This window comes from Protomyctophum parallelum, assembly GCF_964188405.1.
Source record: "Protomyctophum parallelum genome assembly, chromosome: 6".
Classification (NCBI taxonomy): domain Eukaryota; kingdom Metazoa; phylum Chordata; class Actinopteri; order Myctophiformes; family Myctophidae; genus Protomyctophum; species Protomyctophum parallelum.
Window position 1 is genome coordinate 43,607,726 of NC_139701.1, and position 25,103 is coordinate 43,632,828.

At 43.4% G+C, this 25,103-nt stretch overlaps 1 protein-coding gene across 1 annotated transcript; it reads left to right on the top strand.

The window, feature by feature from the left end:
* The first annotated feature begins 9,609 nt into the window (after window positions 1–9,609).
* Window positions 9,610–24,586, top strand: LOC310859639 (uncharacterized protein). Its single transcript, XM_083766295.1, has 18 exons — window positions 9,610–9,660; window positions 10,593–10,661; window positions 10,815–10,893; window positions 11,326–11,439; window positions 12,442–12,518; window positions 13,624–13,690; window positions 14,165–14,220; window positions 14,790–14,858; window positions 15,034–15,112; window positions 17,515–17,628; window positions 17,811–17,884; window positions 18,424–18,490; window positions 19,419–19,474; window positions 20,043–20,111; window positions 20,522–20,600; window positions 22,867–22,980; window positions 23,200–23,321; window positions 24,008–24,586. Exons 1-18 carry the CDS (start codon window positions 9,643–9,645, stop codon window positions 24,035–24,037), a joined length of 1,353 nt encoding a protein of 450 aa, XP_083622421.1. The 5' UTR covers window positions 9,610–9,642; the 3' UTR covers window positions 24,038–24,586.
* Window positions 24,587–25,103: the final 517 nt, after the last annotated feature.

A 25,103-nucleotide genomic window follows, 5' to 3' on the forward strand; every position in this document is an offset into this window, starting at 1 on the left:
ATACTTTTTCTGGGGAGAAGTTCCTGCATTCACCCCCCCGCCCCGGTTCTCATCGAAGCCATTGATGCGGACTATTGCCCAGTCCAGAACGGCGCTGTCCGTCGCTGAATGTGGACTAAACAGTGCATAAAGAAGCCCGCTCTCAGCCGGTCGTCGTCGTCGTGTGCGTGTGCGTGTGTGTGTGTGTGTGTGTGTGTGTGTGTGTGTGTGTGTGTTATTGAGCGCCCGGGGACACGTGTGTGTGTGTGTGTGTGTGTGTGTGTGTGTGTGTGTGTGTGTGCGCGCGCGAGAGAGATCAACAATTGATATTATATCAGTTGTATGATATCGATATGCATGCGGACAATGGGACATCCCTGATCCGACCTGTCATGTGCCGGTCGTCATGTGTGTGTGAGTGTGTGTGTGTGTGTGTGTGTGTGTGTGTGTGTGTGTGTGTGTGTGTGTGTGTGTGTGTGTGTGTGTGTGTGTGTGTGTGTGTGTGTGTGTGTCTCGGTAGCTATGTTGATTGTTGAAACATGGGCACCGCGAATCATACCTTTTATTTATGCAATATGTTGCCCGTGTTTTGTGATTGGTTTGCTGCGTTCTGAATCGATAAACCAATGGCATATAGATAAGATTTATTTGAGGGAATCATTTCAATTGGTTTATTGCGTTCATGTAGGCCTATCGATGAACCTCATCATCCATGATGACATCCATGATCCTCCGACTGTAAATGATAATGTTCAGTGTGATCACCCCACATCCCCCCCAAGGCTCAACCCCACCCTGAATGGGGTGTGTCGCGGCTGTAGGGGGTCCGTTATTGGACCTTGTTAGCACCTGAACACACCCCTGTTTGTGCAAGATCAAAAAAGTTCAAAAAAATAAAAATGGACGTGGGCCAAGTTTATAAAAAACAAACGACCAAGAGGAGGTGGGAAGACAGATTGATAGTGGCTGTCAGCCACTGTCAAATTATTTATGACAAGAGTCTCGTCGACTTCAAAGATAAACTGAAGAAGGAAAAGGCATGGGAGGACATCGCTTTTGCTGTTGGCGAGTCAGGTTAGTTCAAATATTAGCAACAATGCTATAGTTAGCGGCCGAGTTTCTACCACCGGCGTCCGTTATAAACATGCTACTTGATTTATGAAAACAGACAGGTTGTAATATTTTGGAGGTTTGATCTAAAAAAATAAAATAAAAAATCGACTGAATGAATTAATGAATAGACAACTATCTGCATCACAGTGCTTGTGCTATGTAGGCCTACTGCTTGTGGAAGACTACAATACATCATTTTCTGTTAAGATGAATGGGATCATGTGATATGATAGTATATTTTCCATCTGCAGCCATCTGGCACTAAGCAACATGCATATTATACAAGCTAGGCAATGCATATTTTCTGTGTAATAACACAGTCACCAGTCCTTTGTGTTAGTTATAGTTGGATGCTCATTGCTAATATAGAAATAACTAATTGGCATTTGTCATACAATATGGAAACCTGAAAGCAGAAATGTACATGCATGCACATGAATTGGGTGCATCCCTCCATTCCGACATGCTGCCATTCCGATATCCCCCTATTCCGACACATTTTAGTCCCACCATTCCGACAGTCCACAAATATTAAATGTATTTTCAAGGCAAATTTTAAGGGGTGTGTAGCAACTTATAATGTAATAATCAGCTCATAATGTAATTAAAAGACGAGCACATAACTTAATAGATTTTTCTATAATGTAATAATGTGTTACATTAAGAACCCTCCACATAGGCTACTCATACTGTAATAAAACTTCATAATGCAATGATGTCTTTATAATATATGAGCTGATTATTACATTATGAGTTTTTATTACATTTTAGTCATATTATTGACCATGATACTGACATGACACTGACCATGACACTGGCATGATACTGACCATGACACTGACCATGATACTGACATTATACTGACCATGACACTGACCATGACACTGACCATGACACTGACATGATACTGACCACGATACTGACATGATACTGGCATGGATGGAACTAGTAACTAGGTCCCGTTTTGTTATAATAATACTCAGTTGAAGGCATATTTCTGCTGGCATGTGACTTTCTTTCTGCTGGCATGTGACGGATGTCGGAATGGAGAGTGAACACCACATGGATTGGTTGGTGTCCATATATGTCTAGTTCACTTGGAAAATGACAAGCACACTTTAATGTCTAGACTGTCTGTACATGAATAATAACTAAAAACGATTAGCCTACAATGCATGCTGGCATATTTTGATATGATGTAGCTGTTAGCTTTACTCAGGTCACATCACATGACATGTCATTTTTCCCCCAGCGGAAATGTGCAGGAAGAGGTGGAAGTCACTTGTGGACACATACAGGACATATCTGACAAAGGATGAGACCAAGAAAAGTGGTTCCGGCCAGGTGTCTGGAAAGCCGTGGGTGTATATGGCCGTTATGTCCTTCATGAAGCCACACATGGCAAAAAGGGACACAACGGGCAACATGACCACGACCGCTGCTGCCCCCCAGGGTAATATGCACCTTAATATTAATGTATATTCACTGAAACTGTCCTTGCACTAATGTCTGCATGATAACAGATACCAGCTACTATGCTCATTCACCTAATTTCTAAATTTCATGAAGATACGTTTTTTGAGGGGCGCTTCATCTGGCTTTTGAAAATATGTCATATGTCAGCCAAGTCTATGGACTTTTATAGCAGTTAAACATTACCATGTGTCCCTCACTTCACACAAGTGTTGTTTTTCAATGTATTATTCTCCCCCCTCCCCTTGCTCTCCATTCTTTGTCTTTCCTGGAAACATTCAAACAACGATGGAACAATACATAATACATTTCACCCACTGTTTTAACACCTGTAAACCTGTGATGTGACATTAAGAATATGATTCTGTTTCTGATTCTGCTACCTCCAGGACCACATAAAGGCCCCTCCAGCAACCCTGCCGCTACACACACCAGCACCACCCGACCATGCCTCGGGGCTGATGAGGGAGCCGGCAGCAGCGGCACATCTCTGCACATTCCCGACGCCTATGTCACTGACGAGGACAGCCTGACACGTCCCCCACCAACGCAGGACTCCAGCACATTTTCTTTTTTTCACATCCCAGAACTCCAGGTAAGGTCTGGGAAATATGTCATTATTACATTGATATTTGAAATTCTAGATATTATGTCTGGGATGTATTCACATGGACTACAATTGTCAGTTGCTACGACTGATTTATCTATCTCAATGATTTCTATTATTATATGTATTTGATATTTATAAATAACACCAGTTGTGCTGATTAGTGATTAGACAGAGTTCCGTCAGAGCAGCAGCATCTATGGTGGTACTTGGAGAGACAGATATACACATGTCATGACACATTGTCAGCTTGTAGAGAAGCTATTATATGATGTTTGTTATATTGATCACACAAGCAATAGTATGCATGTTCAGAAGCATCTTCAATAAAACTCTAGGTATTTCATTAAAGCAAAGGCAATTTATTTGTTGGCTGTATATGTAAAAGAACAGCAGGAGCATACAGTTGGTTTGAAATTTATTCTATGTAAGGGGGGGTGGCACTTGTGAAAGCCACTGTACATCATATATGTGTGTGTGTGTGTGTGTGTGTGTGTGTGTGTGTGTGTGTGTGTGTGTGTGTGTGTGTGTGTGTGTGTGTAGGAAGTTAGGAACCCTGTAATCTCACATGACTGTGATCGTATGTATCTGTATCGCCCGATTCTAGACCCAGGACAACCCAGAGGTGCAGCAGTCTGAGGAGGAGGAGGAGGAGGAGTATGTGCCTGTGCCTCGGAAGGTGCGTCGTCATCGGGCCAACCCCCAGCACAAAGACATGACGCCCTTCCAGGAAGCCCTTGTACAAGAAATGTCACTGACCGCAGCACAGCCTACCATCTCCAGAAATGTTCCGCAGCCTCTAGATGCCAACGAACTTTTTTTTATGGGCTTGGCCAAAAAGGTTAATAAGTTGTCGGACAGAGACCAGGCTCTGGTAATGTCAGATTGTGTCCAGGCATATAAAGCTTGCGTTTTTGAAGCACTGGGAGAGCAAGCGCCCTAGTTCTTCTCTCTCTCTCTCTCTCTCGCTATCTCTCTCTCTCTCTCTCTCTCTCTCTCTCTCTCTCGATGATTCACATTTGAGCGAGAATCGTTTCCGTTTCGGAACTATTTCAGATGTTTGTTCAGTTACTGTATGTCTGCCTGCATTGGTCCACTAGTTATGCAATTGTTTGTTAATGTTTTGTTGTTTTTTTGTTTAAGGTCTATAAGGAGGGATGTCTGCAGGCTGTATAAAGATAATATAGTAATGTTACACGGCTTATTGCTCTTTTTCAGGATTTGTATTTTTGTACACTGAAATAATAAATGCTATTCAACATGGAACTTATAACTTGCTTTGTTTGGTAGTGAAACTCAAAGAAGTGATTAAATGCCTCAAATGTTATTGTTACCTCCACATTTGACCACTCTTATCTGTTGTCTGATAGGTGTACTACCTCAGTGGCAAAACAAAATAGAATAGCATATGAAATGAGCTAATGTTTGAAGATACATCATGCAGGTTTACCGTAACTTGGATATCCAACTGGGTGAATACATCCAACCTGAAACCAACTTCACTGCGGTTAAAGGATGGAAGAGTGTTTAACGTCAATCAGGTGGAAACCTCATGGCTGTTTCACTACTGCTGTTACTGCTATTCACTAGTACAGACCACACATACAATCGAACATCGTTTAACATGGTTTAGCATTTATTTAGAAAAGGTGGAACATGAGAAGGAATGATGCATAGGAATGAGATGCATTGAATGAATGATGCATTGGAATGTCCGATGTTCTGTCTGAACTGAAGCAGTCAAAGCCAAGGAGAATGTTACATTACTAATTCACCATCGAGTAGCCTCTGCACTAAATGTCACACTCACATGATAGAACAGCAAAATAAAAACGAATAGTCTGTCTGTCCATCCATTTACAAAATGAATTGACTATCTATCTATCTATCTATCTATCTATCTGCATACCAAACTAATAGTCTATCAGTATAAAACAAATTGATTATATAAAAAGAAAATGATCTTACTCTTGGATTTAACCTTTGTGTGTTTAAAATAAATCATTCAGTTGATAAAACCTTTACAATTATACAAACTTTTTACTAAATGTACATGCATGAGTGGATTGATGCATAGGTGAGATGCATTGGATGGCCTTGACTGTTCGTGAGGGATGTGTCCCGTTTGGGAAGGGGGAAGGGAGGAGGATGTCGGGTTGGGAAGAGGGGAAGGGTAGGGGGTGTGAGGATGTAGGAGGTTTCCGAGGGGCCGGATGAATGAGTGAAAGGAGGGGGTGGGGAGGGGGAGTGAGGATGAGGGGATGATTTGGAGCTACAGAGGGGATCTTGAGGGAGTGAGGCGATGGAGGATGTTAGTGAGACTAGGCCCCTGGGAGGGAAGTGGAGGATGATAGGGCGTGGCCCTGTGGGGGGAGGGGGTGTCGAAGGCCCGGTTCTGGGGGGGTAGGATACCCTGAGTATTTGGCGGTCTGAGTCGCGGGGCGTCCTTCTGGTCGTGTATGGACACGCCCCCAATACGGGACCCCTGTCGGAACCTGAAACTGGAGAACGAGAGTTGAGTTAGTAAGAGAAGCGGGAGGGAGGGAGGGTTACGAGATACGATGCACGAGAGGCATGGTGAAACAGGCTGGCATATATACTCTTCCCTTGATGCAGCGAGGGCGGCGATAGGGCAGAGAGCTGGCGGTTGCCATGGCAGTGAGGTCTCGGTGAGTAGTGAGGGTGGAGCTGGCGTTGGTAACCATGGCAGGTAAATGGTGTAGATGATTGAGCTTGGTACCTGAGGCTAGGGAGAGAGTTAGCGTGGCATGGTGGCAGAGGAGGCCAAAGATCTTAGCTTGTGGTCTTCCTCCTGAACATGCGTTGTACCAACTTCAATTACACCTGAATTTCCTCTGAAAGATTTATCTTAGAAAGTTTAATCACTACATTCATCCATGTGGTTGGTATAATGGCCACTTTGGCACATGTTCCTGGGAATTTGCACTTTCACACAGAATTAAACTCTATAGCAAAAGTGTGTGAAACATCATTGCATCTGATTTGACCTGGAAAATTTGTAGAAGACATAGCAAGACATGTAATAGTTAAAAATGAGCATAATAGAAAACCATGTTATTGAGGGTTGAAAGTTAGATACATGTTTTCGTTCATTCATATGCATGTAGTAATGTATTGTAATGGCTTGAGCCAAATATATATATAAATATATGGATATAACTCTTTAATAGGAATATTGGGGTGGCTCTTAAAAGAGCCTTTGGTTTTTGGACTGGACTGACTGGATGACTAGGCCACGTGGTCTTGCCAGGAAACGGCACCCACACCAGAGAAGAAGGATGAGAAGCAACTTCTTCTGAACAGGGGCTCCTGTCCAGCGTTGTTGCTTCCCACCCTTCCAATCCGACGGAGACCGGGAACCTCTCCCTCCACGGGCCGAGCCACAGCTGGTGGTGGAGCAGCAACAGGGCCACGGATCCTGCCTCTCCTGAGGAGGTTGTGCAGGACGCACGTAGCCTTGATGCAAGCCTCAGCATTGGCCGGGATGAGAGGGATGGTGCGGTGGTACATCCTCCACTGGCTCACCAGGATGCCAAAGGCGTTCTCCACCACCAGTCTGGCTCGGGACAGCCGGTAATTGAACACCCTCTCCGTCCTGGTCAGGTGTTTCCCGGGGTATGGCCTCATGACGTTGCGCCGCAGAGGGAAGGCCTCATCTGCGACGAAGACATGAGGTTGACGGCCCAGGTGTGCTGCCCCAGGAAGAGGAGCGTCTTCCGGGAGGTGGAGGGTGCCATCCAACAGACGCTGGCCAAAGACGGAGTGTGCCAGGGTGCCACCGTCGCTGGAACCTCCGTACGCCCCGATGTCAACCACCCGGAAACATTTCTCAGCATCTACAACTGCCAAGAGGACCACAGAGAAAGTCCCCTTGTAGTTGTAGAACTGAGAACCTGTCGCCGGGGGGGCCTGGAGGACGACATGCTTCCCGTCTATGGCTCCGACACAGTTCGGGAAGTCCCAACGTTGCTGGAAGGCAGCAGCAATGGCACGCCAGTCCTCCGTGGTGGGTACAGCCATGTAGTCGCCAACCAGACAGTCCCAGATGGCCGTGGCAACAACTGGCACAATGCGACACACAGTTGTGATGCCCACACGGTAGCTGTCTGCGATGGTGCGGTAGCTGTCTCCAGTGGCCAGGAAACTTAAAACACAATTGAAGAACATTCATTAATTATCTATACAGATATCTATCTATACTGTATATACACATATACTAACTAAATACACACATTACTATTATATATATATATATATATATATATATATATATATATATGTGTGTGTGTGTGTGTGTGTGTGTGTGTGTGTGTGTGTGTGTAACGGGTATAAGAAATACTAGTGAAATTCCTGCTAAAATATAATTATGTCTGTATTTATCCTCATGCGTGAGTGGTTGTTTAGCCTGACTGTACTGCCTGTGTACCACCAGAGGGTGCTGTTATGCAGATTGTTAATTCGTTTTGTCTAGCGTCATGTATCACTACCATAATATACCGGTATATTTTCTATTTCATTTCTATATAAAAACGATGTTGTAGGTTAAAAGCAAGTTAAAAACAGATTGTATTAATGTTAAAACCACTATACGATCACATGTGAAAAAGAAAACCATTGTAAAAGACTTCTGAATGCATTTAATGTTAAATGTAAAGTGTTATTGTAAGATAATAACACAATCAGTGGAGGAGCTCATTCATTTTCACCACAGAAGCAAACTATGAAGCACTTTACTTATGACCAGTGAAATATGCGACTATGCTGGCCTGGGCCTTTATAATATTATAAATACACTATAGACTAGGCTACTCACCGAAGGCAAATGGCAAGCCGTTCAGCAGGTGGTATGGCGCGCCGAAAGTTGGTGTCCTGCTTGGCAATACGTGGACCAACTCTTCTCAAGACCTCGTCGAACTGGTCGACGGTGAGCCTGAACGCCGCTTGAAAGCGGTCTCGGTCCAGTCGCTGCTCCTGGACCAGGGTGTAGAATGTACCCAAACGTTGGCGCTGCTGCAATATACTGTGGACCCAGACACAGCGGGGGCGAAGTTCCCGAACTTCTTCCTCCTCCAAGGCGGCAAGAATGACCAGGAGCCTCCGACGTCTCAGCTGCAGATCCATGGTGTCGCTCTGACATTGGGGGTTTAAAGCCCCACTATATATATGAAATATTTTCCCCGCGAAAATGTCACTGCTTTGTGATTGGTTTGCTGCGCTCCCGCTCGGCAGATGCACCATCGAGAAACCAATCCAGATAGATATTTTCTTGAGGGAATAATTTGTATTGTTTTATCGCGAGAATGTGTGTGTGTGTGTGTGTGTGTGTGTGTGTGTGTGTGTGTGTGTGTGTGAGAGAGAGAGAGAGAGAGAGAGAGAGAGAGAGCGATATAATGCTATAAATGGCCCGTATATATATATGCCATATAACGTATATACTGGCCCCATTAACTATTAATGCTAATGTTAAGTAAACGATATCACTCATGCACACACACGTACACAACCCCCCCCCCCCCCACACACACACACACACACACACACACACACACACACACACACACACACACACACACTCTCGCAGAATTAGAGAATTATATTTATTCATAAAGTCATCACCAGCACAGTGATGGTATAGGTATTGATTATTTATTTTATTTAGATATTGATTATTTTAATCAATTTAGATATTGATTATTTATTAAGTAATTAAAGTATGCCTAGCCTACTAGTTGGCACAATGTTTTCCCCGGGAGGAGCAGACCAGAGGAGGGTCAGTGACAGACAGACAGGGCCGCGGGGGCTCCCTTCCCCGGACTTGAGACTTGGGACTGAATGTCCGGAAATCACACGTTAACATAAGCTGTTTTAATTGCTTTTACGACGTGCTGGATATATACAATTGTATTTCTACGGTATGCTCTTGCTAAATCAACATTAACATTACATACAGAGCCGCTATTTTAAAAAATGCCCGGAGAGTTTTGCTCGTGGCGGAGGAGGAGGAGGAGAGCGGAGTGGGGGGTTTTCCCAACCCCAAAACGAGCACTTCAGCTGGGGTAAAAGAGGGAGGAACGAGATCGGGTCCGTAGTCTCGTTCGGTTATTTACAAACAAGTTTACCAAGATTATATTATTTATTCATCCATACGTAGTGTATGATGTAACTAAATATATAATTATTTCTCCTCTACAGTCGCTATTTTACATTTTAGACTTTCAAATGCGCATCTGCTCAAACTGCCCGTTTTCTTTCTCATCTGCAGTCCAGGCAGCTTGAGTGACAGGTCCCTTGTACACGCCCACTTTCTAAAAAAAAAGCAGCTTCGAAATGAGTTCAGCTTTGCTTTCATTTCCAGCTTTGGCCGGTCGGAACGGGGCTTCAGTCCTGAACTAGTTTCTGTTACTTCCACAGGTCTCACTGTGAAGTTTGACTGGAACATCTGCCAGAGCATGCTGGCCATGGTGGACGTATCCTTCACTGCTCTGCACGTTTTAGCACAGTCATGTTCTGCTGTGCTTTATCTAATCTACTGTATGTTAGGTTAATTTATCTGGCGTGGACATCACTTTATCTAATCTACTGTATGTTAGGTTTATTTATCTGGCGTGGACATCACTTTATCTAATCTACTGTATATTAGGTTAATTTATCTGGCGTGGACGTCACATTGGACGAACCAGATGCGTCGCTTGAACTGCCTTAAAGTGTATACAAGTGCTAGTTGTCAACACCTAGCTGTCCACATGGGAGACTTTTCTAAAAATAGAATAGCAGTGTCCTAGAACCCAAACAAGCATAACAAAAGAATATGCATGTATAGGGTGTCGCAGTGACGACAGGCCGGGAAAATAATTCCCCATGCATTTTTCCCCATAGACATTTCAAAAAGTATTTATTTTAAGATCTGTAAGCCTCGGTTGGACCCACTCGGATTGTGACAAATCATGACAATAAACACAATATTTTGGGGCAGAACAAATAATTACAAAGAAGAAAAAACAACAAAAGAAAGTGTTGTACCCTGCCTTTTTATTCCTTCCTTCTAATTATTTGTTCGGCCCAAAAGATTGTGTTTGTTGTCATGATTTGTCACGATCCGAGTTGGCTTTGTCCACGGCTTACAGATATTTAAATACATATTTTTGAAACATCTATGGGGAAAAATGGATGGGAAATTATTTTCCGGGCCGCTCGTCGTCATGAAAGGGGGGCGGGACTGCGACGCTCTATACTAGTAATAATTAACATCGTCAAAATCAGAACTCAACTTGTGAAACTATACACAAAAGAACCCAATCACTCAGATAACCAGTCAGGAGCTCTGCATGTGCATAATTTCACACCGTTTAGCCGTTTTTCATTGTGCTTTACATGAGACGACCTTGACGCACCAAAACAGATCACACGCATGTGGAAACTGACCTTCGCCCAATTCCAACTTCTCTGGGGAAAGTTATCCCAATTCATGGTAATGTTCTAATTATTATCGACAATGCAAAATAGATCATACGCATCTGAAATATAGAATTTCATTAGGAAACAATACTTTGATATTCACAGTCCTTGCTATAGGTCCATTTGCTGACTTTGTACATATTGTCATATTTCTCATTATTTCCAGACAATCTTCTATCAACTGGTTCTGTCAAAATCAGAAACTCTGAGGTTCGAGGACTTGCAGGCTGCGCTCAAGGACGCAGGTGAGGAACCCGTGTCTTGGCATTATGAGCGTTTTAAAATGTATTATTTTTTTCTGAAAAACGTCACGTTTCTATATCAGTGGTTCTCAATATTTCATGTCAAGGACCCCCAAAAATATATTAAATTGGCCGCTGACCCCCATCTGAAAATATGTTGTTTCAGGGACCCCACCTCCCAGAAGCAAAGATTTGAGTTGAAAACGTTCGCTCTGAAAGAATATATATTCAAAAGCTTTGTCCACCACATGTCCACGATCTTTCTAAAATAGCAGACCTACAAGCTCGTAGCGCGCCACTCGGTGGCGCGCTACGAGCTTGTAGATCTGCTATCTTTCAATAGCTAAATTACAACATAATGTTTAAAACACCAAAAAGGGGTTAAAACAGACAGAGAGTTGAATGTTTAAATGTCTCTCCTCCTCCGCCCACCAGGCATCGAGCTGAACGAGAACGTTCTGAGGATGCAGTACTCGATGCTCCAGGAGCAGTCCACCATCTCTCTGGTGGACTTCCTCATGTTTATGCTTCGTTTGGACAGCATGTCTAGTGAGTACAACTATTACTGCTACTACTACTACTACTACTACTACTACTACTACTACTACTACTACTACTACTACAATTATTAATACTAACAACACGTTCTCGTACAACTTGTCTAGGTAGTAGCCTCGGAAATCCAGACGTTTTTATTCCCAGGGAGGAAGAAAAAAAAAGTCTGGGTCAGAGTCCACTTCAATTCGGCATAGAGTAGCGCAGACGTCGATCACTCTCTGCTGATTTATGATCGTCTGCACCTTTGTTAAATTGACGCACACACATGTACACACACACACACACACACACACACACACTCCTCTCTCTCTCTCTGTCGTTCTAATTAATCAGTCTCATGTCGCGCAGCTGTGTCTAGATTCTCCCGGCGGATCCTGCCGGGAGCTGCCTATGCCATAGAAAGCATAGGTGGACCCCAGGCTATCTAGTGAGTGACAACCGACTGGCACAGTGGCGTGCACAGATAGACACTAGGGGGTGCTAGAGCACCCCCTGCCCTTTTGGCAATTTTACTCTTAATTCTTTCTTAATTTGTAGTGTGTGGACCATGCGGTGACATTGATCAAATCTTGATACAAAACGCTTCTACTATATTATTTAGGCCCCCACAATCTAAAGCTATGTTTCTATGTCAGTGGTTCTTCGATTAAAGAAAAATAGCAGATCTACAAGCTCATAGCGCGCCACCGAGTGGCGCGCTACGAGCTTGTAGGTCTGCTATTTTTCAATAGCTAAAGCACCAAAATGGGTTCCCGCCCCAAAATGCGCTGCACAAGTTGCCCTTTTCTTCACTTGAGCACCTGCCCCTCTAAATGTCTGTGCACGCCACTGGACTGGCATATTATTCAATAGTGCGGTGGTTTCAAAACAGAAAGAATTTCAATGTTATAAGCGCTGTATAGGCAAATTTGAATAAGTAGAATACATTTTAATGAATGCATACTGTGTAGTTGGTTTTTCATTTTTTTCCTATTTGACTTTGACTCCAATCAGGCGGCGTCTTTGCTTCGGTCACTCTCCCCACTGAGAGGGCAGTGGTGTTCGACATCTTCGAGAAGTACGCCGATCTGGTGAGTAAAAAAAGTCTGCTATTCAAAATGTTCTCGAGGAAACGTACAAAAGCATTTGGCTTCGACATACTTAAAAGTGCCCAAGGTACTCATCAAGACATTAAACAGTAGATACCCTCTTTTTTTTTTTTGATTAATTGAAAATGGAGGACCCTGATGTAAAGTAGTCTTAAGGTGCGTTCAGACTTGGGTGGTTAGAGCCGTGCGATTACATACAAAGTTAACAGGACGAACCGAGGCGAATATACTTTATATATATATATATATATATATATATATATATATTCAGGTCTGAACTGTAGTGCTTTTTCTGCGTATATCCTTGCAGTAGCAGTATATTTGTATTGACCTGCACTTTCTTTTGAACCGTACCCATTCTACAAACTTTGAAAATCTTAGTGTTTCACACAGTGTGTTGTCCAAGTTGTCCCTGTGTTCAGGAGGGAGGGACGCTGATGTTGTTAGTGTTTTTCACAGTGTTTGTCCTGTTCCCGGTGTTCAGGAGGGTATAGTGTTTTACACAGTGTTTGTCTTGTTCCCGGTGTTCAGGAGGGTATAGTGTTTTACACAGTGTTTGTCTTGTTCCCGGTGTTCAGGAGGGCAGTGTTTTACACAGTGTTTGTCTTGTTCCCGGTGTTCAGGAGGGTATAGTGTTTTACACAGTGTTTGTCTTGTTCCCGGTGTTCAGGAGGGTATAGTGTTTTACAGTGTTTGTCTTGTTCCCGGTGTTCAGGAGGGCAGTGTTTTACACAGTGTTTGTCTTGTTCCCGGGGTTCAGGAGGGTATAGTGTTTTACACAGTGTTTGTCTTGTTCCCGGTGTTCAGGAGGGTATAGTGTTTTACACAGTGTTTGTCTTGTTCCCAGTGTTCAGGAGGGTATAGTGTTTTACACAGTGTTTGTCTTGTTCCCAGTGTTCAGGAGGGTATAGTGTTTTACACAGTGTTTGTCTTGTTCCCAGTGTTCAGGAGGGTATAGTGTTTTACACAGTGTTTGTCTTGTTCCCAGTGTTCAGGAGGGTATAGTGTTTTACACAGTGTTTGTCTTGTTCCCGGTGTTCAGGAGGGCAGTGTTTTACACAGTGTTTGTCTTTTTCCCGGTGTTCAGGAGGGAGGGACGCTGATGCTGAGCTCAAAGAGGATGATGATGCTCATGAACGAACGCGTGGCCATCGGTGAGTCCACAGCTCACTTACCTGTTAACCCATTCTGACCTGAGATCAGATTCATACGAGGTTTCCCACTGGACACACACTGGTCTGATTAACCCATTCTGACCTGAGATCAGATTCTATAAAAATGTCAGTCGTTCTTTGATTTAAAAAAAGAAAATAGCAGACCTACAAGCTCGTAGCGTGCCACTCGGTGGCGCGCTATGAGCTTGTAGGTCTGCTATTTTTCAATAGCTAAAGCATGACATGATGCTAACACCAAAATGGGTTCCCGTTCAGAATGGGTTAACACCTGGGATGACCAGATCTTATTGCATGTCATTGCAGGCTGACCAGGGCCATACCCTTCCTAGTTTGAAAGTCCTTTTGGGGAAGAAGATATATATATATATGAACCCAAATACTTACATCTTAATGTTGGGGTCTTGACAGTAACTCAGTAACGATGCATTCGTACGTCCTCTGTTCCTTCCACAGGTCTGACTGAGAAGTTCGACTGGAGCGTCTGCAAGAGCATGCTCGCCATGGTGGACGTATCCTTCACTGCCCATGCACTACAATAATATGTGTAATATTGTTGACCGTCACATTTAATGTGTCGTCAAGGCTAGGGCTTATGCAAAAGGTTAAAATAGAATTTAGATAGCTTAACATGTTATGTAGACGGATGCCAGGCATGACATTTGTATACCTGGGATCCTATAGTGTGTATTGTGTAAAGGGTACAGATTATTTATTGTTTTATATTAATTAAACCGCCTATTGATCTGCTCTGACGTTGATGTAGCACGGCTTAAATCGCTCTGGATTAACCCATTCTGAACGGGAACCCATTGTGGTGTTAGCATCATGTTATGCTTTAGCTATTGAAAAATAGCAGATCTACAAGCTCATAGCGCGCCACCAAGTGGCGCGCTACGAGCTTGTAGGTCTGCTATTTTTGAAAAATCGAAGAACGACTGACATTCTTTTTAGAATCTGATCTCAGGTCAGAATGGGTTCATCAGACCAGTGTGTGTCCGGTGGAAACCTTGCATGAATCTGATCTCAGGTACTTTTCCACGTGGTTTACGCGAGACATCCTTGACCCGCCGAAAAACAGACTGAGCGAGTGGGGAAACTGAGCCTCGCGCAGTTCACGGTTCTCTGGAGCAAGTTCGCAGTGTTCATGGTAACGTTTTTATTTTAAATATTTAAATAGTAACAAAAAAAATGGAGCATACACATCTAATAACGAATAGTTTCACCGGGAAACAGGCGTGCAATATCCACACGCAGTCCTCCTGTTGCATTCGCTAAGTTCCTGAAACGTTGTAAACGGTCTTCTTTCTCTCATTGCTTTTCAGAAAATCTACTTCCAGTCCAACGTCTTCAAATCGGGAACTCTGACCTTCGAAGAGGTGCAGAATGCGCTCAAGGTTGCAGGTGAGGGCCCAGGCCGTAGCGTAACGGTCTGGGCACCGGACTGGTAATCCAGTAGCAGTGTGCCGCGGGTTCGACTCCCGAACCCGACACGGCCTTTACTGCATGTCATCCCCCCATCTCTCTCCCGTTTCCTGTCAGCCTACTATCTGTCCCTTCAAAAATCAATAAAAAGGCGTAAGCCGCAAAAAAATATCTTAAAAAAAAAAAAAAAGGTTGCAGGTGAGGGAGCACGTGTGACCTTTGACACATGGGATGATGGATAGTAAAGAGTGAGGCTAAAATAAGGCTTCACAGACACTTCCATAACTCGGGAGTCCAAATGTGCTCTAGTCTATGCACACACGCCATTTCGGAAAGAACTTATTGCGCCCCCTTCCCTATACTTTCTTCACAGGTGTCACCACTGATACTATGTTCCATACTGGTCAATCAGAGTCAGTGGTAATGATGCTAATTAACCCATTCTGACCTGAGATCAGATTCATACAAGGTTTCCGCCGGACACACACTGGTCTGATGAACCCATTCTGACCTGAGTTCAGATTCTAAAAATGTCAGTCGCTCTTCGATTTTTCAAAAATAGCAGACCTACAAGCTCGTATCGCGCCACTCGGTGGCGCGATACGAGCTTGTAGATCTGCTATTTTTAAATAGCTAAAGCATAACATGATGCTGACACCAAAATGGGTGCCCGGTTAGAATGGGTTAAGGCTCTGTTCCATTCTGGTCAATCAGAGTCAGTGGTAATGATGCTAATGAATTAAGGCTCTGTTCCATTCTGGTCAATCAGAGTCAGTGGTAATGATGCGAATGAAGGCTCTGTTCCATTCTGGTCAATCAGAGTCAGTGGTATTGATGCTAATTAAGGCTCTGTTCCATTCTGGTCAATCCGAGTCAGTGGTAATGATGCTAATGAAGGCTCTGTTCCATTCTGGTCAATCAGAGTCAGTGGCAATGATGCTAATGAAGGCTCTGTTCCATTCTAGTCAATCAGAGTCAGTGTTAATGATACTAATGAAGGCTCTGTTCCATTCTGGTCAAACAGAGTCAGTGGTAATGATGCTAATGAAGGCTCTGTTCCATTCTGGTCAAACAGAGTCAGTGTTAATGATGCTAATGAAGGCTCTGTTCCATTCTGGTCAATCAGAGTCAGTGGTAATGATGCTAATGAAGGCTCTGTTCCATTCTGGTCAATCAGAGTCAGTGTTAATGATGCTAATGAAGGCTCTGTTCCATTCTGGTCAATCAGAGTCAGTGGTAATGATGCTAATGAAGGCTCTGTTCCATTCTGGTCAATCAGAGTCAGTGGTAATGATGCTAATTAAGGCTCTGTTCCATTCTGGTCAATCAGAGTCAGTGGTAATGATGCTAATGAAGGCTCTGTTCCATTCTGGTCAATCAGAGTCAGTGGTAATGATGCTAATGAAGGCTCTGTTCCATTCTGGTCATTCAGAGTCAGTGGTAATGATGCTAATGAAGGCTCTGTTCCATTCTGGTCAATCAGAGTCAGTGGTAATGATGCGAATGAAGGCTCTGTTCCATTCTGGTCAATCAGAGTCAGTGGTAATGATGCTAATGAAGGCTCTGTTCCATTCTGGTCATTCAGAGTCAGTGGTAATGATGCTAATGAAGGCTCTGTTCCATTCTGGTCAATCAGAGTCAGTGGTAATGATGCTAATTAAGGCTCTGTTCCATTCTGGTCAATCAGAGTCAGTGGTAATGATGCGAATGAAGGCTCTGTTCCATTCTGGTCAAACAGAATGGAACAGAGCACAACATGCACGAATGCTATTGTGCATGTTGGCTCACTGGAAACACTCTGCTACACCAGTGGGTCTTAATTAATTAAAGTGTCCTTACAGGTAGATTTGGTTCAATTTGTACACTCTCCGAGTTACGGGGCTCCTTGAAATTAAAAAGGTTTGAAAACCACTGCACACTAAATGGAACACATGTGAAGGAAGCGGCCCGGAAGGTAAAATAAGAGTTGTTCTGTGTGCACAGAGCCCGTTGCAGACGACCTGGTGGAATTAACCCATTCTGACCTGAGATCAGATTCATATGAGGTTTCCGCCGGACACACACTGGTCTGATCAACCCATTCTGACCTGAGATCAGATTCATACGAGGTTTCCGCCGGACACACACTGGTCTGATCAACCCATTCTGACCTGAGATCAGATTCTAAAAAAATGTCAGTCGTTCTTCGATTTAAAAAAAAATAGCAGACCTACAAGCTCGTATCGCGCCACTCGGTGGCGCGATACGAGCTTGTAGATCTGCTATTTTTCAAAAGCTAAAGCACGACATGATGCCAACACCGAAATGGGTGCCCGGTCAGAATGGGATAAGAGTTGTTGTTTTAAAGAAGCTTCCTCTTGTTCTCCTCCTCCTCCATGCAGGCATCGAGATGGACCTGACGACTCTGAGGAGGCAGTACCTCCTGCTGCAGGCCGACTCCTACATCTCTCTGGTGGACTTCCTCATGTTCATGCTGCGCGTCGACAACATGGCCAGTGAGTGATAACAATATAAATTATGCCACTATAAATGCGTCTCTGTCCAGTCTCTGTCCAGATTTTTGACCCAATCGAAGATTTGGGACCGGTTGTTCAAACCGGTCCGTGTTCCCTGGCTCGAGTTGTTCGCACCAATCATGATGTCATTGTGTGTGTCATTCATTTTTTTGTCCAATCAGGTGCCAATCAGGTGATCTCTCTCCCCATGGACCAGGAAGTGGTGATGGGAATGTTCAACAAGTATGCTCACATGGTGAGTGCAGACCTACTACGCTGTAGACCAGTGCTGATTTTGTCGACTAAAACTAAGACGGAAAATGTTCGTCGACTACCTATTTTCGCTGGCAAAAACCACATAGAAAAGAAATAAAAACTAAGCCATGATGACTAAAACTATGACTAAATATACTGTCGATTTTGTCAACCAATAAAATCTACATGCTCACAACGCGTCGCAGTGTAAAGTCAGCCATTGTGACGGCAGCAAGGCCCGCCAAAATACATCTTATAGTCGACGCTGGGCATAGGAGGGGCTAGTGCCCCTCAAAAACATCAATACCGCAATATAGAAATATCATTTTAACGTCTCATTATATCATACATGTTGTTGTTTGTGTTCCTCCTTGTGCTCGGGAGGACGTTGACGTGATGGTCATACATGTGTCATGGTTGTGTTCCTTGTGCTCGGGAGGACGGTGACGTGATGGTCATACATGTGTTGTGTTCCTTGTGCTCAGGAGCACGGTGACGTGATGGTCATACATGTGTTATGTTTGTGTTCCTTGTGCTCAGGAGCACGGTGAGATGATGATGAACGGCAAACGGATGATGATGCTCATGAACGAACAGGTGGTCGGCGGTAAGTCCGGGGACCCCTAGGGGTCCTTGGGGGGGTTTATAGTGGTCTGGGGACCCCTGGGGGTCCTTGGGGGGGTTTAAGGACTGTTCTAATGTGGGGTCTGGGGACCCCTGGGGGTCCTTGGGGGGGTTTATAGGGGTATGGGGACCCCTGGGGGTCCTTGAGAGGGTTTAAGGACTGTTCTAATGTGGGGTCTGGGGACCCCTGGGGGTCCTTGAGAAACATCAGTTCAGCCATGGCTAAACTGATGTTTAATATGGTTAAATTTTGACAGAAACATTTGATTAAGTCTTTTAAACAAATGTAATTTAGTTTTTCGTCATTTTAGTCATCTGAAAAGTACGGATGCATTCATTGGTCCTGATAGACATGAAATGACTCGTCTTACAGTACTGATGCATTCATTGGTCCATGTAATGACTCGTCTTACATCTGATGCATTCATTGGTCCATGAAATGACTCGTCTTACAGTACTGATGCATTCATTGGTCCATGAAATGACTCGTCTTACATCTGATGCATTCATTGGTCCATGAAATGACTCGTCTTACAGTACTGATGCATTCATTGGTCCATGAAATGACTCGTCTTACATCTGATGCATTCATTGGTCCATGAAATGACTCGTCTTACATCTGATGCATTCATTGGTCCATGAAATGACTCGTCTTACAGTACTGATGCATTCATTGGTCCATGAAATGACTCGTCTTACATCTGATGCATTCATTGGTCCATGAAATGACTCGTCTTACAGTACTGATGCATTCATTGGTCCATGAAATGACTCGTCTTACAGTACTGATGCATTCATTGGTCCATGAAATGACTCGTCTTACAGTACTGATGCATTCATTGGTCCTGATAGTCGTCTTACAGTACTGATGCATTCTGATTGGTCCTGATAGTTGCCGTTTCCTTCCACAGGTCTGACGGAGAAGTTTGATTGGAGCATGAGCAAGAGCATGCTGACCATGGTGGACGTATCCTTCACTACCTTATGATATTAATGATATGATACCTTATTATAGCAGCTATAATCACCACCAACTTGTGGTGGTCACACTTTTGTCAAAATTCCATTTTTGCCACAGTCATACAGTAGGCGGCCGTGGCTCAGGGGTAGAGTGGCCGGATGGTAACCGCAAGGTTCGAACCCGGGCTCCCCGTCCTCCCCGTCCAACGCGCTGCGACGCATTGAGAGCTTGTAGATCTGCTGCTTTCGCTATTTTTGTCCAAAAGTGCCCTCTTAACGGGATTTCAGCCCCTACCCCTCTATAACACATAGTGTCATAGTATAAATAAGTGTTATACATGTTCTAAAGAAAACCTGGAGACTTGACATTCAATTAATTGGATTATGATCAATATACAGAACATTATAATGGTGTGCAAAATTGTCAGAATCTAAAAGTTTGCCACAGACATGACCAAGTCCTTTGTGGCCAGTTGCCACAGACACATGTATGGACATGAACTGATTCAATCATTTCACTGCTATGTAGTTTTTGCATGCGGTTTACATGAGCTATCCTTGACGCACAACAACAGGTCAAACGAATGGGGAAAGTGACCTTCATGCAATTCTTCACTCTCTGGCGCAAGTTTGCCGTGTACATGGTAATGCTTTGATATTAGCCCATGCTGACCTGAGATCAGATTCATACGAGTTTTCCACTGGACACACACTGGTCTGACGAACCCATTCTGACCTGAGATCAGATTCTAAAAATGTCAGTCGTTCTTCGATTTTTCAAAAATAGCAGACCTACAAGCTCGTATCGCGCCACTCGGTGGCGCGATATGAGCTTGTAGATCTGCTATTTTTCAATAGCTAAAGCATAACATGATGCCAACACCAAAATGGGTGCCCGGTCAGAATGGGTTAGTAACACAACAAAATGGATGCATAACTTCACTATAGGACACACGAGTGTGATAGCCACAGTCCTTATTGCATGCATTGCTTATGCATTTGCGAAGATTTTCCAAAATCGCATTAATCTTCTATTGTTTCTGATCGCTTCCAGAGAATCTTCTATGAATCGAACGTCTCAAAGTCTGGAGCTGTTACCTACGAAGAGGTGGTGAATGCGCTCAAGATCGCAGGTGAGGAACAGTGTCATGGTGGTTCCCCAAGCTAAATGACGGAGAGTTGGTAACCAAATGGACCCTTATAAATCTAGGGTCAAAACCCATTTAGACCCGATTTAAAAACATTCACTTTGAAAGAATAGATATTTTTCAATAGCAGACCTACAAGCTCGTAGCGCGCGCTATGAGCTATATAGCTCTGCTAATTTTCAATAGCTAAATTATAACATAATGTTTAAAACACCAAAAGGGGTTCCCGCCCAAAATGGGTTAAAACAAATGGACCCTTACGGATTTATTTGGTTTCATGTTATGCTGTCAAGAGTTAAATTATTGTTAAGCATCTCCATTACTTAATTTACCAGAAGTCTACACCAATTAGAGAATGTAGAAGAGTTGTTGTTTTGATCAGCGTTTGCCTGTTATCTCTCCTGATGGTACCGACAACAATAAAAGGAATACATGGAACTGTGCACAATATCTTGTCCGACGACGCCAAAATATTCGTAAGTCTTCGCTTTGAGCGGCTAAATCTCGCTCAAACGTCGAATAAATAATGGACCTTGATATGTGGACAGGGTTGAAAACAACTGCCTCAGCCCACCAGACATGGAGTTTAAATGTTTTACTGCTCGCTTTAGCCCACCAGACATCATGGAGTTTAAATGTTTTACTGCTCGCTTTAGCCCACCAGACATCATACAATTTACAATTTACAATTTAGGCATTTAGCAGACGCTCTTAATCCAGAGCGACTTACATTTAAGCAAGAACAAAAGCATGGGAATACATCACATAAAAGTATTTAGCATGAAACATGCGTAAGCTAAGAAAGTAACAGTGGAATATCTATATAATGAAACTATACATACACTATACATATAAACTCAACTCAACTCAACTCAACTCAATCATGGAGTTTAAATGTTTCACTGCTCGCTTTAGCCCACCAGACATCATGGAGTTTAAATGTTTTACTGCTCGCTTTAGCCCACCAGACATCATGGAGTTTAAATGTTTCACTGCTTGCTTTAGCCCACCAGACATCATGGAGTTTAAATGTTTTACTGCTTGCTTTAGCCCACCAGACATCATGGAGTTTAAATGTTTTACTGCTTGCTTTAGCCCACCAGACATCATGGAGTTTAAATGTTTTACTGCTCGCTTTAGCCCATCAGACATCATGGAGTTTAAATGTTTCACTGCTTGCTTTAGCCCACCAGACATCATGGAGTTTAAATGTTTTACTGCTCGCTTTAGCCCACCAGACATCATGGAGTTTAAATGTTTTACTGCTCGCTTTAGCCCACCAGACATGGAGTTTAAATGTTTTACTGCTCGCTTTAGCCCACCAGACATCATGGAGTTTAAATGTTTCACTGCTCGCTTTAGCCCACCAGACATGGAGTTTAAATGTGTCACTGCTCGCTTTAGCCCACCAGGCATTGGAGTTTAAATGTTTTACTGCTCGCTTTAGCCCACCAGACATCATGGAGTTTAAATGTTTTACTGCTCGCTTTAGCCCACCAGACATGGAGTTTAAATGTTTCACTGCTCGCTTTAGCCAACCAGACATCATGGAGTTTAAATGTTTCACTGCTCGCTTTAGCCCACCAGACATGGAGTTTAAATGTTTCACTGCTCGCTTTAGCCCACCAGGCATTGGAGTTTAAATGTTTTACTGCTCGCTTTAGCCCACCAGACATCATGGAGTTTAAATGTTTCACTGCTCGCTTTAGCCCACCAGACATCATGGAGTTTAAATGTTTTACTGCTCGCTTTAGCCCACCAGACATTATGGAGTTTAAATGTTTTACTGCTCGCTTTAGCCCACCAGACATTGGAGTTTAAATGTTTCACTGCTCGCTTTAGCCCACCAGACATCATGGAGTTTAAATGTTTTACTGCTCGCTTTAGCCCACCAGACATCATGGAGTTTAAATGTTTTACTGCTCGCTTTAGCCCACCAGACATCATGGAGTTTAAATGTTTTACTGCTCGCTTTAGCCCACCAGACATCATGGAGTTTAAATGTTTCACTGCTCGCTTTAGCCCACCAGACATCATGGAGTTTAAATGTTTTACTGCTCGCTTTAGCCCACCAGACATCATGGAGTTTAAATGTTTTACTGCTCGCTTTAGCCCACCAGACATCATGGAGTTTAAATGTTTTACTGCTCGCTTTAGCCCACCAGGCATTGAGTTAAATGTTTCACTGCTTGCTTCGACTCCCCTCCAGACATGGAGTTTAAATGTTTTATATTGCCCCCTCTCCCTCCAGGCATCGAGCTGGACGAGAACATTGTGATGATGCAGTTCAAGATCCTGCAGGCTGACTCCTACATCTCCCTGGTGGACTGGATTATGTTCATGATACGCATGGACAGCATGGCTGGTGAGTCATACCACTACTACCAGTACTACTACTACTACTGCTACTAATAATAATAATAATCATAACACTAATAATAATCATAATAAGTCTTCATGCTACACATACACATCATGTCTAGTGAATGTCTAGTCTAGTGGTACAGTACATAGAAATTGATCTATTGAAGATTCTGTCTTTCAAATGTACATACGTTTTTTGTGTGATTTGGTTGAATTCCAGTGACATTCACTGTGACTGAGATGGTAACCAGTACCACAGACGGGGTGGTGACCATGAGCTCCTCCACCTCCGAGATGTCCTCAGGCCAGATGATGACCATGAGCACGAGCTGGAGTGAAGAAGTAAGTGAGATTTAAGCAATAAGCCACTCGAGGCCCCAGCTTACCTGAGACCTTGAGTGGCTTATTGCTTTTCTAAAACGGTTACAAACATATAGCAATATTAACCTAATAAAAAGTAGCTACGCTTTGCACCACCAGAGCGAGCCACATCACTTCCTTGTTTTGCTCGGCAAGTAGCCCCAGTGATTGAAGGAGTGGGTTATCGGTGTGTCACGGTCACGTGACGGTAACCAGCCAATCAGAATCAAGTATTGGGACTACCCGTTTTAGAATAGCTTGATTTAAAATCCATATCATATGAGCTGGAGGGAAGTAAGTGAGATTAGCCAGTGGTGGGGAAAAGTACTCGCTTGTTTTATTTAAGCAATAGCATCAATACTGCAATGTAGAACTATACTACGTTATGAGTAAAAGTCTGGAATTCTAAACGTACTTGAGTGAAAGCACAAACATATCGGCATCAAAGTGTACTTAAAGTACCAACAGTAGAAAGTACCTCACTATGCAGAATGTCCCATTTCAAACTAATACTACTTATAAATAGCAGTTGAAAATAGCAGCTCTACAAGCTCACACAGTGTCACATCTGTGGTTGATTTTAGTTGTGTTTTTACTTAGTTAGTTATGATGAATCATAATAATAATAATAATAATAATACTAATAACAACGGTGTCCTGTGTTTCAGTGGCAAACTGTGCCGGCCGACCACATCTAGAGCTCAGCGGGACAATTAACAGACATCCCAGAAGCATAAAGAAACCTCTCTGCTTCGTACCTCTGCTCAATCTTCTGTTTGATCTGAAACTATCCCGATGATCAGAAGAGAAACTACACATCTTGATTCTGTCAATGTTTCACTTGCACAATACAAGTCCAACACTGTATGGAGTCATCTCTCGGTCATCAAGTCCAACACTCTTTCATCTTTACAAGAAAAGAGCCAGAGTGATTGCTTGTTCTTGTTAGCAACTCATCTTCACTTCTCCTAATATCAGTAACAGGCGCAATTCATTAAGTGATGAATAGGGGTGCAGTACTTAGTTTAGACAGTACTTAGTTTAGAATAGTCATTGGGTTAGGGTTTTGGTCATTAGTCCTACAACTACAACCTATCTCAAACCCTCACCCTAACCCTAACCCTAACCTCCCACGGGGCAGCACACCTAAACCTAACCTTAACCCATGTCTAACCAATGTCTAAACTAAGTATGCACCCCGATGAATAGTATCATTATCTTTATCGACACGATTATCAAATCCCCCCCCCCCCCTTCCCCCCCCCCAATTCCCCCATTACTCTGCAAGTGTACAAATGATATTACATTTGTACACTTTCAGAGTTACCAATTTTTAGTTTTGTTTTTCTGGGGAGGACTCCCTGGAACCCCGCCATCAAGGACCCCACACTGAGAGCCACCGACATGCGATACCAGAGTTATATTGTCCTCCAACTCAACATTAGTCTAGATACAGAACATAGCGTGAACATAGCGTAACATGTGTTGGAGCTAAGAACTGTACAAAACACACCATTATGCTCTGAGTGTCCGCTGTATAGTGCATCTCCATTGTGGATTCATTAAATCTCACAAGCTTCTCTCTGTCTGCCTGTCTCATTCTTGACATTGTTGGGTTGTCTGAATTACTGTATGTATGAATTATTGTAAAGGAAAATGTATTGCCTATAGGTGGTCATTGTCGGGAGATAATTCACTGAGGGGGGTTTAAAGGAGCATTCAGTGATTTGGGTGATTTTGGAAACAAGCCCCCACCTGTGACCG

What these genes read in the sequence shown, in the direction of transcription:
- LOC310859639 (XM_083766295.1), top strand. An exon ending in GAATGCGCTCAAGGTTGCAG is followed by an intron (nt 15,113 to 17,514) that starts GTGAGGGCCCAG and finishes TCCTCCATGCAG; the next exon opens with GCATCGAGATGGACCTGACG. An exon ending in TCAACAAGTATGCTCACATG is followed by an intron (nt 17,885 to 18,423) that starts GTGAGTGCAGAC and finishes CCTTGTGCTCAG; the next exon opens with GAGCACGGTGAGATGATGAT.